A 22,082-nucleotide genomic window follows, 5' to 3' on the forward strand; every position below is an offset into this window, starting at 1 on the left:
TCGGGTTAAGGTCGGTATTCGGGTTTCTGAGTTGATCAGAATAACCCGTTTACAAGCATAAATAGAAAGAGTTACCTCTAACTTGCATAACCCGATTTAAATGCGGACGTTGGGGTAGCGTCAGGACGTATGGACTACGTCCAGACGCAATATGCGTCATTTTCGGTTCTTCTTGTTCCGGTATCCGTGAAAACAACAACATTTTTCCCAGTTCAGAAGAGATAGCGACCGCGTTTGTTTGCGCTTTAGTTTCCTCGTCACTCCAAAAGTGTGGTGCTGTGCCGCGACTCGCCATGTTGCTCCCAACTTGTTGTTTACTTCCGGTGTTCTGGCGCATACAAGACGTCTCGCTACTCAAAAGACCAAGATTCCTTGCGAACAGAGCATGCGCAGAACACACGCGTTGATGGGGATATCCCGATATGCGTTTACACGACCAAACATTTGGGTTAGAAAAGGGTTACCCCAGGTGTAGTAACCGGGTTTTTAAAAACCCGGTTATGAGCATTTCCGAGTTTTTGGAGGTGTTTACATGGCCATGCGGAACCGGGTTATTTTGAATATTCGGGTTTTAAAAGGGTTACTGGCTGCATGTAAACGCACTGCAAGATGCATCGATGAAAACTTGGGTGAGGTGTATTACCCACAATCCATTGCTGGGGGAAAATAGGCTCAAGTTCTTTTTTAGGACGATCAGTTGATGCTCTAAAACTTTTAGACAAAACAGCAATGACAAAAAAATATTTCAAATATTTATTTGATTGTTTGTTTGAAAGTTGTTTAAAAAAGTATCACAGCAACCAGCATGTGTTGCGATTGATGACGCAATGCTCCCTGTCTCAATTTGACAATTATTTGCACAGTTGTGTACCACGCACTCGAAGCTTTACTGCACATTTCCTCCAAGTGCACTTTGCTGAATAGCGCAGGGTGCAGTGCGAGTATTGGGATTGGGCTATAGAGAGGCTTTTGGGAGAGAAATCTGATCCAGTCTTCCTTCATTAGCTCCCTCTTTAGGTAATCTGTGAAAAACAACTCATTGTAAATCAGTGATAAGCCTCTGAAGTTTGATAGAATAGAAACATAAAGTCACATAAACAAAATAAATAAAACAACTCCTGAAAAAAAACTCTTCTAATTAATTTTAATGAGATTCTTCTTTGAGGTCTTCAGGTGGAATTGTCAAGTCCACAAATAAATACTTGATGGTAAGTGCTACATAATGATTTGGACTGGAAATATATTTGGGTTTCTCTTAAATTATTCAGTGATGATAAAAGTGAGTTTTATTTATTTATTTTATTTATTTTTTTTTTCATTTTAAGCTTCTTGAAGAATTTCTGAGTGAGAATTTGCCCTGAAGCCACATCTGTTGTTTGGGTGTACAGACGGGGGAGAGGAGGACGAAGAAGAGAAGCATTTGGGGCAAACTCATCTGGGAAAGAACAAAACGTGTTGCAGCTTCATGGTTTTGATAATAACAAATATCTCCATCCATTTTCGGCCGCTTATCCGGGGTCTGGGTCGCGGGGGCAGCAGCCTAAGCAGAGAGGCCCAGACTTGTTTTATCAGCCTCACCTTTCGTTTCCCTTTGTGTGTTTTTAAATCAAAAACTGTCCATGAAACATGCAGCAGACTTTGTTTATCTTTCTGAGGGTTAATCCTCTTGAGATGCAGCTGCCCTGAGAGCAGCCACAGCTGTGCTGTAGCCTCCTGAGCCATTGTTGTTACCATTTCACCCAAATTTGACTTTTTGCCCTTTTTCACTTCACAGGAACACAGGACTACACATCCCAGTAGGATACTGGCTGTGGTTTCAACAGCAGGCACGAACTAATTTCTCTCCTCCTCTTTTCACCTTGTTTAGCAACATTCTCCAGCTGTAAGTGGGGCCTTCATGGATTCTCCATACAACGGCAACGCGTCCCTGCAGACATCTACGTCCAACCTCAACGCAAGCTATTCACGACCTTCTGAAGCAGAGGATGATGGGAAAGTGTCCAGTGACACCATTTGGCTGTGGATTGCTGTGCTGGCGACCATTGGCAACATAGTGGTGGTGGCTGTGGTCTGTGCCTGTGCCTTCTGACACAGCAGAGCTGAAAACATGCAGCATCTTGGTTTTTTCCTTCAGTCACCATGTAAATAGCCTCAATCTGAGCAACACAGGTGAAATGGTTTTGCAGTTGGGAGATGTGGAGCCTTTCCAGGGAGGTTTGCATGAGCAACAGCTAAAGTTGAGGAGACCCTTTTGATCACATGTGTTAGCGATGTATTTTGCTCCTTTCAGCTATGCAATAAACTGGACAAAAGCAAACAAAAAACAAATGTACGCAAAACAAACAAACAAAAAAAAAGATTTCAAATTGAAGCTACTAAAATTTTCTCAAAATTACCAAATTAAAAGCCCTAAGACATATGTGCAATTAGTCCAAAATACATTCACACTTTTTAATTCTAGCCTAGAATAATTGCTTTGGAAGGAAGAAGACATTTACTGTAAATGAAATGTATGCAACTTGAAACCAAGACATATACAAGTCAAAAAGGTCCTCTTAGTTTTTTTGGGGGTGAACTTTGCGTCTGGCCTTTTTATATTCAGTGATTACACATAACTATGATTTAGTTAAAGTTTTTTTTCTCTGCAAAAACTGAGAGCATGTTCAGAAGAACATGTCCTTATGTTTGCCCTTTAAAGGTCTAAAACTCTCTCTGTGGCAGGGATTTCTATTTTAGGCTCCAACATTATCCTAATGAGCACAGGTCCTACAGCCAAATTATTATTATTATTACATTGTTTACAACAGGCATAAAAGTTGACTTTGCCTCAGAATAACAAAATCATGCCCGCCATTGGTCAGCGGGTTATGCAAGCCAAGCAGCTGTTATATAAATCCAGTCAGTGCTGGTTACACCAGGCTCAACAAAAGGTCATGAGTAGACCCACTCATACCTTGATCTGAATGGAATCAGAAACCATCATGAGATCTAAGGCTGCATCACTTAGACGTAAAACTCAGAGGTTTAAGGCTTTAACCTCGTTGCAGCAGATATCTTGATAATGCTGGATTTAGACTCTGAACGTCTGTTGGCTTGATCTGCACAGATTGAACATCCATTACATTACTGTTTCCGGAATGTTGGATCTCCCTATATTTTCCTTTTAACCTTTGCCTGTGTCTAAGAGAAGCCATGACCCCCATCTCTGACCCACACACACACATTAAAAATTAATTACAAACTTTTTACAGACATACTATTTGGTGTGTTATTGGGGATTCGAAAAAGTATTTTTTTTAAAATACTATCTTGGTAACCTTGGCTTGCTTTTAGCACCTCCTAGTGTTCAGTTAAGGAAACCAAAGACGTATCTCCTGGCTGTGCGTTAGTCCTTCTAACACCTTAATCTAACAGCTGAAATATCTCCCCAGTCTTCATTAGTGTCTACAGGAGCGATTCAACACTAAATCAAATAAATCAGTTGTGTTCATGATCTAAACCATGGAAACGTGCTAGAACAAGACTCTAGCAGCTGCTGATAGGGATGAATGAACAGGAGTGAAAATCTAAATAACAGGAATTTCTTTACACCTTTTCTTTATCATCAAAACACTGAACAATGATGACTATAGCCCATGTCGGTCATGTGATCCGGTTTTCATGGCATGCAGAAATCCGTGGGGAGGCATGCGGTTTGAACTCATTCCAGTAACCATCAGCTTAACATCTGTGCATTTTACTGCACATGTGTCTGCATGTGCATGCATTCTGCACATACATCAGCATCTGTGAGCGGCTTCATTATTCTGCTGTTTCTTCGTGGATTAATCATTCGTTAAGCTCCTCATGTTGGTTATTTTGTTTTTGGCCTGCGTGAAATCCGAGGAGGATTGCTCAGGAGCTTATATATTTGATTACTGTGGATAATCATTTAATATAACACCAAGTTCAGGTGCAGGAGTCCAAAACAGAGTGCAAATGAAAAGAAATGAGAATGCCAAACACAGGAACTGGAAAACAATTGCTTTTAAAGAAATAGAACATTGGGAAGTGAAAATAAAATAAAAACATTATTTTTATTGCTAGTTTTTATTCTTGCCAGCAGAATTAAAATGCACAAACAATAATGGGCAGAAAATAAATAATTTTGAAAGAAAACTTGAATGAGTTTTGTTTAATTTTTTTATGTAACTTATTTAAAGCTGTCCTATTTAAAATAAACCTCTGAAACGTCACATTCTTTTAGATCACATGGTAACAACAGCATGGGTGGGGTGGGTGGTGGAGCTTTTAGTTAGATATTAAAAATAGTAAAAAAATACTAAACATTCCAGGGTTTAATGAAAAACATAAAAAGTGTTTTGATCCTATTTTTTTACATGTGTGCTTTTACATCAATCTAATTGGTCTCAAATAGATTTTTTCCCACTAATTATTCTTGGATATCTGCTAAAAATACCAGAAGAATTTACAGACTGGAAAACAAAAATCTTTGTTTGAGGCTCAGGGGACCACAGCTCATCACCGCTTGCTCCCACCCTGTTGGGTCGTCAAATTAGAAGCAACTCTAAACACAGAAGAAATCTCCAAGTCCCTGTTACAGACCTGCAGAGTTTTTCAAAGTGTCTTCATGCTGCTACTGGATAATCACTGTGCCTCTGTACCACTCAACTCTGAGACCCAGAGTGCTCAGCTATGAGGTGAGAAAAATCAAGGATGAAGCTGTCTTCATTTCATATGTACAATCCAGAATAAAAATGCAAGCAGCCGTACATGCTTCTTGGGTTGACAGACTCATCTGTTGTTCCAAATTACAGTTTGTTTGCTTTTAATTTAGCAAGAAAAATTAGATTTGGTTAACCACAAGTGTAAAATGGTTTATTGAAGCTACATTTTATGATATTCTGACTTCTAAAATTATTTTTAATGCTCTTTTGTTAATCAACCTTTTGAATTACAATCTGTTCTTGACCTTTTTACCACAAAACTAACTAACTAATTAACTAACTGACTGACTAACTTTTAAAGGAGTAGAATAAAGCATATTAGGTGAATTTTTTTTGTCATTTCATTTATTTCGAATGGCTCATTCCCATAACAATAACCATTTAACCCTCCCACTGTCCTAATGGGTGTGGCCTCGCCAGGAAAGTTGGCCATTGAGCTGGGTTGATGGTTTGTCCCTGGGGTCCATGTGACAGGGGTGAGGAGTGAGCACCACCTCACCCCTGTCACATGGACCTCAAGGGATAAAACATCAATCCTGCTCAATGGTCAACTTTCCTCACGGGGTCACCCATAAAGACAGTGGGAGGGTTAAAGTCTGCACCAGTTTAAAAAATTTAGCCTCAGTTTAGGCCGTTTGTTATTCATTGCTTCAATAAAAGACTACAATGTGGTTTGATCATTCAGTCAAACAACCTAGAATTGTCTTTTGAAAACTGTAATAGTTCAAAATGTAAAGTGATGCAGAATATGTGAAATTTAAGTTGTATCATCAAATTTCCATTGAGGTTTTAACATCATGACACAGTAGAACACCTTGATTTTTCTGTTTTCTTTTGCAGGTCATCATCACAAACATTAAGAGAAGACAGGATTTTCACATGGAGTTAAAACAATTAAAAACACAAACATGCACTGATTTCATTTGGTTCCAGAACAAGAGAAAGTTTGCATTACCAATTTCTTCTGGGATAAATGACTGAGTGTTGCAGAGGATCGAAAGCACATCAACCAGGATGGGAAGTGAAACAGCAGAGGATGCATTTGGTCAAGACAACTAAGGAAATTGTATATTTTTTTGTTTTACATATTTAAAGACAATCATCTTCTTCCCTTTGTAAATAACCTGCACCAGGATTTTCAACGATAAGCTGGAGACAAATAAAGTTCTGAGGACAATGTCACCCAGACAAGACTCATGTACATCAGAATTTCAGCTTTTTTCCTTTAATTGGGGGAAAAAAACGTAATAATTCCATATTAATATGTGTTTGTGATTTATGCTTTCATTCAATAATACTTTATATTCATGATAATGCTTTACATTTCTACATTCTTTTCCTCAAAACTAAAAATTTCTGTTTCACCTGAATGACTTGCATACATGAAATGTTTTTTTCTTTTCTAAAATGAGTTGGCAAACTCTTCAACCAACCACTGGAACACAAATAAAAAAAAATCTCCGAATAAAGTCACGTCTCTTCTCTGGAGTGACAGTAGTTCTGTTTCCGTGTTTGCAGAACCACACGCTGCTGTGTATCATAAAAGCAACACATTCGTTTTCATTTCCTGTAGATTGACAATTACACAATGATAAAATGTGGTGCTGCATGGAAACAGAACCATGTGACGGTGAACACAAAAGCACAGTGTGGCTGTTAAGAGAATTACAACTCAATTTCAAACATTTAGCATACACATACATTGCTTTCATTCTCGATTTGTTTTTTTATTCATGTGCAGAAAATTGTTTTAACCCTATTTTTGCCTTTACAGCTATGCAACTGTGTGCTATGTAAAATTAGCTCCTTTTACTCAACAACATGAGTAAAAATAGAAACTTGATATTGCATTTGTGTATTAGTATTTTTCTACATAATAAAAAAGTGAAATTAACTATGAACTTAAAAAATGTTCATATATTTCTCCCTTGGATGTTATTGGTCACATCAGGGTAATAAAGCAATTTCCTCAAGCCGATCAAGCAGCAGCAAAGGCAACCAAGCAGCTTTCATCTGTACATTTATTCTGTCTATCTGTTCAGCTTGCATTTATTGGTTCTTTTTAAACACAGAAAAGAAAAGTTCTTCTTTACCTTGTTTGCAACATTTTGGCAACTTCCTGTAGCCATCCTCAGAGCTGTGACGATGCATCAGAGCGTCACTTCCTTCTCAGATCTTTTTATGTGGGCATCAGAGGACTGCGTCCCCCTCATAAACACATAACAGAAACAGGATCATAAACACCTAACAACTAAAATACAACAGACTGATTAAGGAGGCCAGGGAAATAAGGAGACAAAGACACAAAACCAGGAGAACGCGGGCAGCAGAGAGCGACGACGTCCTTTGCTGCCTGCAGATAAACGGACAAGGAAGTGATGCCACCAACATCGCCACAGCTTTGAGGATGGCTACAGGAAGTAGCTGAAAAGTTAGCAAACAAAGTAAAGAACTACTTTTCTTTTCTGTGTTTAAAAAAAATCAAGAAATGCAAGCAGCTCATGAAGAGAAGCAGAGGAGTATTTCAGCTGGGAGGGCTTATTACTGATTAAACAAACTGGGTCATGTTCTGTGTCCTCGTGGTCCCCAGCCTCTTCCAGGTTTCCCTCATGTTTCCCCTCCTAGCAGGTTCTGTGTCCTTTGGGTCCCCAGCCCTCTCCGGTTCTCCCTCCTGGTTTCCCTCAGGTCTCTCCTAGTCACTCCTCTGTTTTCTATAGGTTCAGATTTTCTTTTTATTAGTCTACTTTTGTGTGTGTGTTTATCCCCTCCTCTGCTTGGTTTTCCCTTCCCATTTATGGTAAATGGCCTGTATTTGATATAGCGCCTTCTAGAGTCCTGGAACCCCCCAAGGCGCTTTACAACACAATCAGTCATTCACCCATTCACACACACTCATTCACACACTGGTGGGGATGAGCTACAATGTAGCCACAGCTGCCCTGGGGCGCACTGACAGAGGCGAGGCTGCCGAGCACTGGCGCCACCGGTCCCTCTGACCACCACCAGCAGGCAACGTGGGTTAAGTGTCTTGCCCAAGGACACAACGACAGCGACAGACTGAGTGGGGCTCGAACCTGCAACCTTTCGATTACGGGGCGAGCGCTTAACTCCTGTGCCACCATCGCCCCCTAGTCCACACGTAGCCGGGTTTTGTTAAAAACGAATATCCGCACACCACCTCGTTTAAAAAAAAAACTCTGTCCATACGTACCGGGATAAATACGTTGTTAAGGACATGCCAGACCTGTAGGTGGCAGTACTTCCCCCGTTCTTAACCTCGTCCTTCGTCTGTGGTCTTCCGCAAGGAGCAGTAATTCCGCTTGCAAAAACAAACAAGCAAAAAGCGCTTGGACAATTGATAAAGCGAGCACAGCTCTGAGGGCATCCATGCTGTCGGCTAGTGTAAACACAGGTCGCACACGTGATGTCAGCATTTTTTGTCGCGGAAAGTGACGTTGCGGACCTTAAAACTCCGGTTTTGTCTGTCCACATGCAGACACCCAAAACGGAGAAAACGCAGATCTTCACTTTGGCCGGAGTTTTTAAAAAGATCCGTTTTCGTGTGGATGGCAGGCCAAAACGTAGAAAAATATCTACGTTTTGGCAGATCCCCGGCTACGTGTGGACAGGGCCTTAGTTAACTGATCTCACCGTTCTCTCCTCAGTTCTCTCTCCCACGCACCTGCTCCGTGTCTCCCAATCACCCAGCCCCTGTGTATATAACCCTGCCTCGTCACTGTATGTGTGTCGGTTCATTGTTGTTTGTCAGCGTTGTTTTGCCCCCCACCCCACTAGGTCTCGAGGTCTCTGCTCAGAAAGTGAGCTTTTGGTTTTTGTCAGAGTTTTGCTATTAGGTTGTGACCTCCTGCCCCTTCGGATTTTTTGGTTATCACCCTAAATAAAGGATTTTACATTTTACATTCGCTCCTGCCTCTCGTTGTCTGGTGTTCTGGACCTTGGGTCCTAACCTCCTCTCGCGCTCAACCTGACAAACGGGGGTTTATCACCAGACGAGTAGCAAATGCGTGAAACATAAACAGAAAACGCACAGAACAAAAAAATAAATAACTGAAAACAAGGCAAAATATGACACCCACATTTTACACTGTGACAGGTTCAAGTGCAGCCACAGCGAGTGCACCACCAAGATAACTTTAATCAAAGTAATGAAACAAGTTGAGAAGAGAAACTTCTAAAGTGAACTAGACAAGATGAAGCATTTTGTGGAAGCAGATCATGAACACAAAGGCTTAATTTGTCCTTTGCAAGAATGAATGAACTGAATGACAAATCTGAGATGACAGGACTTAATTGTGATGCTTATCAAATGTGAGATAATATTAATTTGATAGCTGAAACATTACGACTACTGCGCATACTCAGATTGACAGTTCTCTTGGAAACGAGGGATAATAAATAAAAAAAACTTTCTTCATGACCTTCAGTATTCTTTCAGACATTTAATTTATTTGCATAAGAATCTCAAAGTACTCCAGAGTCACTCAGAAATGTATGATTCCTTACTTAAACACTCAACAGATCAATGTGCTAATACATGAAAACAGGATGGTAATGTGGTTGAGGAGCGGTGTGTGAGTTAAAGAGGTGTAGAGTACAGGGTATGGTTATGCAAGAAACTCTCCTCATTAAGTGTAGTCATGTCCTCTGAAGTCACATGAGTGGGTTATCACTTCAGGCCATCCCGGATGCTCCATCTGCAGCCCTGCCAGGCACGGCCGGCTTTCTGTGGGTAAAAATCCTCAAATACACAGATGAATGCATCATCCAAGACATAGTGGTCCCCTAAAACACACGCACCATCGCACATAGAGTGCTCTTGTTATTTAAAACATGAAGCATGGATTGAATACAATAACACATTCAACACAAACGTGTTTCGCCTGAGTTTTAACATTGCTAAAAATTAAGTAATCACAATCTAAAGATTGCATTTGAATGAAGGACCAGACTTACAGAGGGCATGAGTTTGAATTGAAATTTGAGTAGCACCAGACTTTAGATTCACAGAAATACTGATAGTAGGTTTCATGTGAAGTATGTAAACAAAAAGCTGTAAAGGCTTGATACTGATTTTCCTCACGGGCAAAAAGATATTTACTAATGTGCTCAAAGCGTATTTTCCTGTGAAAAACATGTTGAGAATGAAATCCTCATTGTATATTCATGAAACATTTTCAAGTAGAACATGTGAACTAAACTCTATTTTTAGTGGACTCTACGATGGCTTGAAAATAAAAATGTGTCTCATCTGATCTCTACCAACACACACATACACGCATGTGTGTGTATGTGTGTGTGTGTGTATATGTGTGTGTGTGTGTGTGTGTGTACATGGAGGAGCACGTACGCACGTAAACACACGAAACAGCTCACAAACCTAACCCCAGCTTCTGATGGGTATGAAAGATATGCTGACTTTGATGGATGGAGTAAGAAGGACATCCTGTGGCCAAATCTGGGTACTGCAGTCCGTCGTCGTCGTCTTCCTCCGCTTATCCGGGTCCGGGTCGCGGGGGCAGCATCCCAATTAGGGAGCTCCAGGCCGTCCTCTCCCCGGCCTTGTCCACCAGCTCCTCCGGCAGGACCCCAAGGCGTTCCCGGACCAGATTGGAGATGTAACCTCTCCAACGTGTCCTGGGTCGACCCGGGGGCCTTCTGCCAGCAGGACATGCCCGAAACACCTCCCCGGGGAGGCGTCCAGGAGGCATCCTGACCAGATGCCCAAACCACCTCAACTGGCTCCTTTCGATCCGGAGGAGCAGCGGTTCTACTCCGAGTCCCTCCCGAATGTCCGAGCTCCTCACCCTATCTCTAAGGCTGAGCCCGGCCACCCTACGGAGGAAACTCATTTCGGCCGCTTGTATCCGCGATCTCGTTCTTTCGGTCATTACCCAAAGCTCATGACCATAGGTGAGGATTGGGACGTAGATCGACCGGTAAATCGAGAGCCTGGCTTTCTGGCTCAGCTCCCTCTTCCCCACGACAGATCGGCTCAGCGTCCGCATCACTGCAGATGCCGAACCAATCCGCCTGTCGATCTCCCGATCCCTCCTACCCTCACTCGTGAACAAGACCCCGAGATACTTAAACTCCTCCACTTGAGGTAGGACCTCTCCCCCGACCCGGAGGTGGCAAGCCACCCTTTTCCGGTCGAGAACCATGGTCTCAGATTTGGAGGTGCTGATCCTCATCCCAGCCGCTTCACATTCGGCCGCGAACCTACCCAGCAAGAGCTGAAGGTCAGAGCTGGATGAAGCTAGGAGGACCACATCATCCGCAAAAAGCAGAGACGAGATTCTCCTGCCACCAAACTCGACACACTCCACACCACGGCTGCGTCTAGAAATTCTGTCCATAAAAGTGATGAACAGAACCGGTGACAAAGGGCAGCCCTGGCGGAGTCCAACCCTCACTGGGAACAGGTCCGACTTACTACCGGCTATGTGGACCAAACTCACGCTCCTCTGGTAAAGGGACTGAATGGCCCTTAACAGAAAGCCACCCACCCCATACTCCTGGAGCGTCCCCCACAGGGTGCCCCTGGGGACACGGTCATAAGCCTCGTCTCGTCTCGTCTCGTCTTCCTCCGCTTATCCGGGTCCGGGTCGCGGGGGCAGCATCCCAACTAGGGAGCTCCAGGCCGTCCTCTCCCCGGCCTTGTCCACCAGCTCCTCCGGCAGGACCCCAAGGCATTCCCGGACCAGATTGGAGATGTAACCTCTCCAACGTGTCCTGGGTCGACCCGGGGGCCTTCTGCCGGCAGGACATGCCCGAAACACCTCCCCGGGGAGGCGTCCAGGAGGCATCCTGACCAGATGCCCAAACCACCTCAACTGGCTCCTTTCGATCCGGAGGAGCAGCGGTTCTACTCCGAGTCCCTCCCGAATGTCCGAGCTCCTCACCCTATCTCTAAGGCTGAGCCCGGCCACCCTACGGAGGAAACTCATTTCGGCCGCTTGTATCCGCGATCTCGTTCTTTCGGTCATTACCCAAAGCTCATGACCATAGGTGAGGATTGGGACGTAGATCGACCGGTAAATCGAGAGCCTGGCTTTCTGGCTCAGCTCCCTCTTCCCCACGACAGATCGGCTCAGCGTCCGCATCACTGCAGACGCCGAACCAATCCGCCTGTCGATCTCCCGATCCCTCCTACCCTCACTCGTGAACAAGACCCCGAGATACTTAAACTCCTCCACTTGAGGTAGGACCTCTCCCCCGACCCGGAGTTGGCAAGCCACCCTTTTCCGGTCGAGAACCATGGTCTCAGATTTGGAGGTGCTGATCCTCATCCCAGCCGCTTCACATTCGGCCGCGAACCTACCCAGCAAGAGCTGAAGGTCAGAGCTGGATGAAGCTAGGAGGACCACATCATCCGCAAAAAGCAGAGACGAGATTCTCCTGCCACCAAACTCGACACACTCCACACCACGGCTGCGTCTAGAAATTCTGTCCATAAAAGTGATGAACAGAACCGGTGACAAAGGGCAGCCCTGGCGGAGTCCAACCCTCACTGGGAACAGGTCCGACTTACTACCGGCTATGCGGACCAAACTCACGCTCCTCTGGTAAAGGGACTGAATGGCCCTTAACAGAAAGCCACCCACCCCATACTCCTGGAGTGTCCCCCACAGGGTGCCCCTGGGGACACGGTCATAAGCCTTCTCCAAATCCACAAAACACATGTGGATTGGTTGGGCAAACTCCCATGCCCCCTCCATCACCCTTGCAAGGGTATAGAGCTGGTCCACAGTTCCACGGCCAGGACGAAAACCACATTGCTCCTCCTCTATCTGAGATTCAACTATCGATCGGACCCTCCTCTCCAGTACCTTGGCGTAGACCTTTCCAGGGAGGCTGAGGAGTGTGATCCCCCTATAGTTGGAACACACCCTCAGGTCACCCTTCTTAAAGATGGGGACCACCACCCCGGTCTGCCACTCCCTAGGAACTGCCCCCGATGACCACGCAATGTTGTAGAGACGTGTCAACCATGACAGCCCTACAACATCCATAGCCTTGAGATACCCAGGACGAACCTCATCCGCCCCCGGGGCTCCGCCGCTGTGTAGTTGTTTGACTACCTCAGCAACTTCTGCCCCCGAGATCGGACAGTCCATCCCCAGGCCTCCCAGCTCTGGTTCCTCCTCGGAATGCGCATTGGTGGGATTGAGGAGCTCCTCAAAGTATTCCTTCCACCGTCCGACTATAGCCTCAGTTGACGTCAGCAGCTCCCCATCCCCACTGTAAACAGTGTGAGCGAGTTGCTGCCTTCCTCTCCTGAGGCGCCGGACAGTTTGCCAGAACCTCTTTGGAGCCGATCGATAGTCTTTCTCCATGGCCTCACCAAACTCCTCCCACGCCCGAGATTTTGCCTCGGCAACTGCCACTGCTGCACCCCGCTTGGCTATCCGGTACCTGTCTGCTGCCTCCGGAGACCCACAGACCAGCCACGCCCTGTAGGCCTCCTTCTTCAGCCTGACGGCTCCCCGAACCTCTGGTGTCCACCAGCGGGTACGGGGGTTGCCACCACGACTGGCACCGGCCACCTTACGGCCACAGCTAGCAACAGCCGCCTCGACAATCGCAGAGTGGAACAAGGCCCACTCGGACTCAATGTCCCCCACTGCTCTCGGGACGTGGTCAAAGCTCTGCTGGAGGTGGGAGTTGAAGACCGTCTTGACAGGTTCTTCTGCCAGGCGTTCCCAGCAGACCCTCACTATGCGTTTGGGTCTGCCAGGTCTACGCGGCATGTTCCCTTGCCATCTGATCCAACTCACCACCAGGTGGTGATCAGTTGACAGCTCCGCCCCTCTCTTCACTCGGGTGTCCAAAACATACGGCCGCAGGTCAGATGATACGACTACAAAATCTATCATCGACCTGTGACCTAGGCTGCCCTGGTACCAAGTGTACCGGTGGGCATCCTTATGTTCGAACATGGTGTTCGTTATGGCCAAACTGCGGCTTGCACAGAAGTCCAATAACAAAACACCGCTCGAGTTCAGATTAGGTGGGCCGTTCCTCCCAATCACACCCCTCCAGGTCAAGCTGTCATTGCCCACGTGAGCATTGAAGTCCCCCAGCAGGACAATGGAGTCCCCTGATGGAGCACTATCTAGCACTCGTCCCAGGGACTCCAAAAAGGGTGGGTACTCTGAACTGATATTTGGCCCATAAGCACAAACAACAGTCAGGACCCGTTCCCCGACCCGAAGGCGCAAGGAAGCTACCCTCTTGTCCCCCGGGGTAAACCCCAACACACAGGCAGAGAGTCTCGGAGCTAACAAAAAGCCAACCCCAGCCCTCCGCCTCTCACCCGGAGCAACTCCAGCAAAGTAGAGTGTCCAACCCCTCTCCAGGTCTCGGGTTCCAGAGCCAATGCAATGTGTCGAGGTGAGTCCGACTATATCTAGCCGGTACCGCTCAACCTCTGCCACAAGCTCCGGCTCCTTCTCCGCCAGCGAGGTGACGTTCCATGTCCCAAAAACTACTTTTCTTGTCCGGGGATTGGACCGCCAAGGCTCCCGCCTTGGTCTGCCACCCGTACTGCAGTCCATCTGTCAAAACCAATGAGTCCACTCTGAGCTAGTGTTGTCAAAAAAATCGATACCTAGATATAAATCAATATTAAAAGTGGTATCCAAATTAGATATTCCATCCCTGTGGTATCGATATTATGGACTATTATACACAGCCTTCTTCAAGTACACCGACACGCACGACAGCCAGGTGCCGTAAAGCAGCCTCCGCCTCCCAGACAAACAGAAGAAGAAGACGCCGCATGACGACACTGCTATTTCCCGCGCGAGTGGTCTCCGTTTTGTTTTGTGAACAATGGCAACAGCGAATTCGGGAGGCGCTTCACAGCCCAACTTAGTGAACAACACAAAGAGCAAAAGTGCAGTGTGGAAACACTTTGGATACAAGGCTGATGAGTCGGGGAAAGCAACAGACCATGACAGGCCCGTTTGCAAGGAGTGCTACAAAGAGATCGCTACGAAGTCCAGCAGCACAACAAATTTGGCCAAGCATCTGAGAGACCGACACCCCAAACTGCATGACGAAATGAAACAGGTGTCTAAAATTTATTAAATCTAGTAAGACTGTGTCTAATTGCACCAACAAATTTGAGCTCACGTATTAGTATTAGCTAAGCTAGCATACCAAGTCCGACACGTAGTTGTATATTCACGCTTATGTGCTTAAAGGAAACTCCCGTTTATTGCAACCCGGACTTAATTTCTAGCATGCAGTACGTTTGTTTACTCACGCTGACAACTTTGGTGCTACTTGGATTCCCCGGGGTATTTAGATCCATCGGCGAATCGCCGTCAGCGTATATCCATATAACGGGTGCGGACGGGCACCCATGGTGCAGCCTCGAAATAAGACATTATCTGCACCAAAACATCTTCATGTCGAAAGGTTTTGTTAGGAATCATTAACGTGATTCCCCTGTTCGTTTGGAGCGGGTCTGGGATTTCTAGGCGTAAACAGACTAGCCGCGGCTAATCTAGCCGGCGCTTTTAATGACGTCACTGCCGTGCGCCAATCTGTTTTCATTAAGATTAGATGTACCTACCGTGGCGAAATTCGTTTTCTCCCTTTATTGACCAACAGAGTTGTTCAAAAGTACAGAACAAAACATATGGCATTACAGCTTATGACAAAAATGCAACTTAAACAGAGTTTAAGCAGCAAAACATCACTCTGCAAATATAAACAAAGAACACAACATAATTCATAAAATTAAAATAGATGGAAAATAACAATTAATTCAAAAACACTGATATGAGGAATTTCATGGCATTTAATTTTAATTTTTGAAGGGATTTACAGACTGAATGAAAAATTTGGGTTCTCGTGTCATTTTAGTTTTAATCTGAGCACAATCCCCACTTGGTGCTTAATGATGGAAAATGTTAAAATTGGAAACACACAAATGTGTTCCATGTTGATATTTGCAGTAGCATGTCTAAGTGATTACTGTTGTAGACCAGAAAGCGTGAAAATTGCTGCTTCTTTTTTAAGTTAAACTACAGCTGAGCTCAACTTTGTTGGTGCAGACTGCAGAAAGAACTTTTTTTTTTAATTGACATTTGACTCGATATGCATTAAAATTGTTTTTGTTTCATTTCTACAACCAGGCTCAGGCTGATGCAGAGAAACAGTTGACATCCACAAACAAGCCATTCCAGCCGACATTGCCTGCACTATTTGATCAGCAACGAAAATATGGACCTAAGTCCCCAGAGACTCTAAAACTGAACAGACTTGTTGCTGAATATATTTGTATGGATCAAGTGCCCATTTATTCAGTTGAGAAGCCTGGCTTCCAACAGCTTGTTACGCACCTTAATCCCAGGTATAGCATTCCATCCCGCAATTTTTTCATGTACAGTGAAATCCCTGCTCTGTACAAGAGTATCAAAGATGTTATACTGAATCAGTTTGTGGGTAAACCATTTTACTCATGCACCACCGACCTCTGGACCAGTAGGGCATCAGAGTCGTTTATGGCTGTGACTATTCAATCCATTACTGATTCTTGGGAGATGACGAGCTGGTGTTTGGGTTGTGTTGGAATTCACTCTGACCACACAGGCGAAAACATCAGGGAGGCATTTGAGGAGGTCATCCAGGATACCTGGAAGCTGGACCTTAACCTAATGGCAGGCCTTACAACTGACAATGCCTCCAATAATAAAAAGGCTTTTGAGCAGGACTTTTTATGGATCCCTTGCTTTGGCCACAACCTGGATTTGGCAGTCAGCAAAAGTCTAGAGGTAGACAAGGTCTCATCGACATTATCCAGACTTAGAAAAACAGTGTCAGCCTTCAGCAGGTCACCAAAGATGGTTAGACTACTTAAGAACAAACAAAAAGAGCTGCAGTTAGTTGAACACAGTCTCATTCATGATGAGCCAACACGCTGGGGCTCATCCTTTGAAATGGTGGACCGATTTTTGGAGCAGCAACAAGCTGTGTGTGCAGTTCTAGCAGAGAACAGAAAAAAGTGGCACCTCATGCCTAAAGATACAGACATTACAACTTTAGAGACTGTACAGGAAGTGCTGGGCCCATTAAGCTCATTCACTGATGCTCTCAGTGGAGAAACGCATACCACTCTTTCCTCTGTGCTCCCTCTCTGCTGGAAGATTTTCTCAGTTTTAACTGTAGAAGATGATGACTCTCACCTGAAAAGGCAAATGAAGGAACTGATAGCCAAAGATCTAAAAACTCGATACCAGGATGGGCGCTTACAGTTGCTATTAAACATTGCGACCTTTCTTGACTCACGTTTTAAGCTAAATTTCACAACACTGAAAGATGAGGTAAAGGAGCACCTCTGTGATAGCTTAAGAAGCATTTCAAATATTCAAAATGTAGCTTCTCCATGTGAGACTCGGCCAGCAAAAAAATCAAAAACTGACTTGAAGGGATTGTTGTCTGACATTCAAGGGGAGAAAAAGAAACACCCTGATGCACCTCATGAAGTTGAAATCACTTCTGCAGATCGTGACAGGCCAGAGTACAAGCTGAAAAATGAGCTGACTTTGTACCAAACCATGCCAGAAGTACAGGCAGAGCATGATCCACTAACATGGTGGAAAGCCAATCACACTACCTTTCCTCACCTGGCCTTGTTGGCCAAAAAATATCTTTGTATAGCTGCCTCAAGCTGTGCCTCAGAGCGCATCTTCAGTACATCAGGGCTCATTTGCTCCCCAAGAAGGGCAAGACTGACAGAGGAGCACATTGATATGTTGGTGTTTACTGCAAAAAATATCCATATGGCAAAGCAAATCCAGGAAAAAGTGACACATTAGACAAAGAGTAGAGGTTTTGCTCTTTACCTCAATCCTGATTTAAACTTAACTATAGTCTAGAGTTAATAAAGTTTTACCTGTTCAACTGTTTTATGTATGTGCTTTCTGAATGCACATTTGATGACTGACAGTCATATGTTATTGTTACCATTTTATGTTATGGTATTCATATCGAGTGTTCAAGACCTCATTGGTTATACTTTAAGTATTTTGTGTTTTCTAAATGCACAAGTTTGACAGACAGTGTTGTTTAAATATGCTTTTTTTCCAGTTTTAGTTGATTTATTTTCATATTGAAAACAGATTTTATGAGACATTTAATTTGAGACAATTCATGTTAACTTTCGTCAGTTTTTGTATGCACTTTTAAAAAATGCTGTTACTTGAAAGTTTTAAGCACTTTAGTTTATACACTTAATTCTTATATTTAATTTTTGCAATATAAATTGAAGAATGTTATTTTTTGAATAAACTTGTTCAATAAATTGGTGTTTTTAAATAGTATCGAAATCGAGTATCGAGTATTTGTTCAAGTATCGAATCGAGTTTGAAATTTTAGTATCGTGAGTCACAACCCTACTCTGAGCAACTGATGCATCTTCTGAGTCAGCATCAGAAGTTCTAGAAGATATTTCACTGTAATATCGACTTGTTGGTAACTGATAAAAGTAAACTGACATATTTTAGACAAGATTATCTTTTTCAAAATTACCAATCAATCAATCAATCAATCAATAAATCAATCAATCAGTCAATCAATCAATCAATCAATCATCAATCAATCAATCAATCAATCAATCAGTCAATCAATCAATCAATCAGTCAAAGAGACTGTGTTAATCCCAGAGGGAAATTAGAGGAAATTAGACCATTAGCATCGTTTGCTCAACATTAGCATCTAGCCTTCTCAGGGCTGACATTCTTTTAACATTGCTGCTGATCTTTGTCGGCCGGTGTCAAATTACAAGTGCTGGTACAGCAGCGTTTACTGGCCCCATGGGATCAAATATGATTGGCTCTGGAACCAGAAAACATGGAGGTGAGACAGATTGTAAAAAAGACTCTGTCCCTCTTTGGCCTTTTTAAAAGAAGAAAACCGGACACCCCTCTAGTCAGCAGAGAAATAAATCAGTTTTAATGTAACCTTCCTTCCAGCACGATTGAAAATTTCACTGTGAAATTCTTATCTGTGTCTGCGCAGTGGAGCAGTGGTTAGAGCTGTTGCCTTGTAGCAAGAAGGTCCTGGGTTCGCTTCCCAGCCTGGAATCTTTCTGCATGGAGTTTGCATGTTCTCCCTGTGCATGCGTGGGTTATCTCCGGGTACTCCGGCTTCCTCCCACAGTCCAAAAACATGACTGTTAGGTTAATTGGTCTGTCCAAATTGTCCTGAGGTGTGTGTGTGTGTGTGATTGTTTGTCCTGTGTGTCTCTGTGTTGCCCTGCGATGGACTGGCTCTCTGTCCAGGGTGTACCCCGCCTGATTGCCCGTTGACCGCTAGAGATAGGCAACCCCCCCTCACCCCGACCCTGCGTGGACAATGCGGGTTCAGAAAATGGATGGATGGAAATTCTTACCTATTGTACCTTAAGTTGCAGAAACTCAGAGCTTCTCACTTAATCTGTTCCCATGCTGGACCAGGGCTGACTCTAGAGAAGACTCCAAAAGGTTGTTTTTTCCATAAACAAAGAGCCACCACAGAACCATGTCATTAGGTCAACACATCTCTTCTGGAAAATGTTTGATCTCCCTCCCTTTTTTTAGATGTTTGAGGAGGATGAAGCAAGGACATCATTTACCTACAGTAGTTTATTAATTCATGTCCTAATGTTACCTTAAGCTCAATTTACAGATGGCTTTGTGTGAAAATATAACACCTTGTGTTAATGTGATACGACACACTCCGTTTCAATCAGGATTTAAAAACAACAGCTAGTTATCTTCTGCAACCAGTTTTTACTAATTCTGAAAATTGCAATATGGTGTGCAGTTCAGGGCAGTGCACCAACCACTTCAGCACAACTGGAAATTATTAAACTAAAATTAGCAAATAAGGGACAATGATCTTGAGTAATCTAGCTAGTGAGCTGGAGCTGAAACAGCTTTGGTAGAATATTACTTTCAGAGCCATGGCTGAGTTGCTCGAACTACTTTATAAATATTTAATGTCTAAACTGTGTCAGTTTGATCTCAGAAGAAGCAGGAATGTTCTTACAGGAACTGTGGGCTGATGAGTGAAGCATGATTTGTTTTCATTGACTTTTACATGCTGCCTTTGTTTCAGAGTTTTAAATTGTTGCTGTTGTACTGACCAGCTTCTGAGTTTTGATATATGCAGAAGGACATCTTTGTGTTTGGAGGTTTGTGTTGAAATCTCAAAAAGAAAGTCTTTGGAGCCTTTTCTCTGAAAAGCTTTTGTACTAAATTGTTTATGAGAAAACCTCCCTGAATTCCCAAACCTCTTGCTGATCATGCTGACTGCTGTCTTATGTGGGAAAGAATGACGACTCATGAGAACATCCCAATGTTTAAAGATGGAAAAATCTCTTTAAGGAAGGATGACGCTGCTTCATCAGCAGAATTGTAAACATGCTTTACTGTAACATGTGCTAAAACACACAATCATTAATACACAGTATGAGATTTTTTTCTGTGTGAGTTATTTTCTTATATGTGAAGTAAAATTCAGAGAAATACGAGATGTGCCCAAGACTCTTTCACGTTGTGTGTGTGTGTGTGTGTGTGTGTGTGTGTGTGTGTGTTTGCATGCCTTTTCCAGTAAAGAATGACTCACTCTTAGTCATTACAAAGATTAGAAGGTTTTACAAGCAAAGATTAAAACTGTCTGCTGAAAATTCCTGAGCTTCATGGCACATAACTTATGGTGTCTATGGATGTATATTTTTAAATCGAAAGTTCAAATAAATGGCAGAAGAATAAGAACATTTTTATGGAGATTAATTTAGCATTACACTTAGCAGAAATCTAAATAAATAACCAAACTTGGCAGATTTAAACTCTGGATGTAGAGGAACAGCTATGGTTTTCTCCCATTACACCATAAACAACCTTAGTGTTAAAGCGTATCAAAAAACATCTCACTGGATTTAAAGGTGTGATTGACTAAAATGACATTTTCATGATTATTTCTGATTATAATCAGGCCACTGGGTTTTTCATGCAGGCTGAACATGAAAACAGTCTCCTACACTGATCTCCTGCATTAGCTTCTGATAGAAAATAGATGGTGAGATGCTAGGATTTGAAAAACCTCACATAACTATGTCACACTGTGAATTAGCATTCATAGCCTCACCTGTCTCGGCTTGAGCCCGCCCACCAGAAGGATTTTTAAAAAAGTTTTTTGCAACGAGGAAGAGAGCGGAGAGTAACTTGGTGATAGTGACTTCATGGCATGGCTGAACGAGTTCTGTTAGCCAATCAGAAGCAAGGTTTGTGCATATCATTAATAATAATGAGTAATCCTGCTGTTTTCAAGCTCACCTCCCCATCAGCAACCGTCTGTATCTCAGAACAGGAGCATCATATATTTTTAAATGACATATAAGGCATAGATTTGCACTAGAAAACACTGCAAACATATTAAATAAACAAGTAAATCACACCTTCAAGAAAAAAAGTTGTTAGCTTCTCAGTCATGTGGGGCTCAAATTACAACCTAATGCAAATTTTTTAAAAATAAAATTAATTATAACCAAAAAGTAACTAATCCAAGTAACTAATCCCCTTAACTACATTTTTCATATTTTAATCAAATCAATTCACAAACAATAAAAAATAAAAAATAATAAAGCTTGATCTACACTAGTGATTGCTATCACTGCTGGTGAAATTGTTTTATTTTAAAATGATTTCCAAAAAGTTTCCAAACAGTACAAACGTTGCAGCTTCATTAGAGCCATTAGATATGGGTTGCTGTTCATCTCAGGTAGTAAAAATGCTTCAATGTTTCCATTTTGACATGAGGCCGTCATGACTGACGCCGAGTTGACAGTAAAGGAAGTTTATGGCTCTTTCACATTTTAAGTTGTCTTCTTTATCACAGCAGTGTTCAAATTCAGTAGTCAAGTGCATCCCGGTTTAAAATATCTTTGCTCTCAGTGTCTCTTTTGGATCCACAGTGAAAGAATAGAATTAGATGTAAATGTTGGCTCGCTGCACTCTTCAACTTAAAAGTCAGCTTTGGAACAGAGCCTGGAGGATCCATTGGCCTTCTCTTCCAGTACACGTCCTGATTCATCTGGCCACACACACGCACGCACACACACACGCACGCACACACACACACACACACACACACACACACACACACACACACACACACACACACACACACACACACACACACACACACACACACACACACACACACACACACACACACACACACCATGTGAAAGTCTGTCTAGAGGCAGCAGACACAGAGAGGAGGTGTGGACATGCTAAAGGTTGTGGGCGGCGCTGGGAACTGTGGGAGTTAAATGTG

General features: G+C 43.4%; 1 protein-coding gene and 1 long non-coding RNA gene across 2 annotated transcripts; both read left to right on the top strand.

Annotated features, from left to right (window-relative positions):
• The first annotated feature begins 2,088 nt into the window (after positions 1-2,088).
• LOC107380421 (uncharacterized) lies at positions 2,089-6,621 on the top strand. The gene is made up of 2 exons (XR_001572329.3): positions 2,089-4,700; positions 5,568-6,621. It is a non-coding gene; the product is annotated as an uncharacterized lncRNA (long non-coding RNA).
• A 7,961-nt stretch (positions 6,622-14,582) lies between these two features.
• LOC129156079 (E3 SUMO-protein ligase ZBED1-like) lies at positions 14,583-19,347 on the top strand. Its single transcript, XM_070543241.1, has 5 exons — positions 14,583-14,822; positions 15,896-17,518; positions 18,780-18,789; positions 19,043-19,243; positions 19,340-19,347. The coding sequence occupies exons 1-5, from the start codon at positions 14,583-14,585 to the stop codon at positions 19,345-19,347; spliced, it is 2,082 nt and encodes a 693-aa protein (XP_070399342.1).
• The last annotated feature ends 2,735 nt before the right edge of the window (positions 19,348-22,082 follow it).

This window comes from Nothobranchius furzeri, chromosome 13, assembly GCF_043380555.1.
Source record: "Nothobranchius furzeri strain GRZ-AD chromosome 13, NfurGRZ-RIMD1, whole genome shotgun sequence".
In the NCBI taxonomy this organism is placed as follows: Eukaryota; Metazoa; Chordata; class Actinopteri; order Cyprinodontiformes; family Nothobranchiidae; genus Nothobranchius; species Nothobranchius furzeri.

Excerpts from the sequence above, each read along its gene's own strand:
- LOC129156079 (XM_070543241.1), top strand. The coding sequence starts at position 14,583 with ATGGCAACAGCGAATTCGGGAGGCGCTTCACAGCCCAACTTAGTGAAC. Across the intron at positions 14,823-15,895 it reads TGCATGACGAAATGAAACAG|GCTCAGGCTGATGCAGAGAA; the intron begins GTGTCTAAAATT and ends TTCTACAACCAG.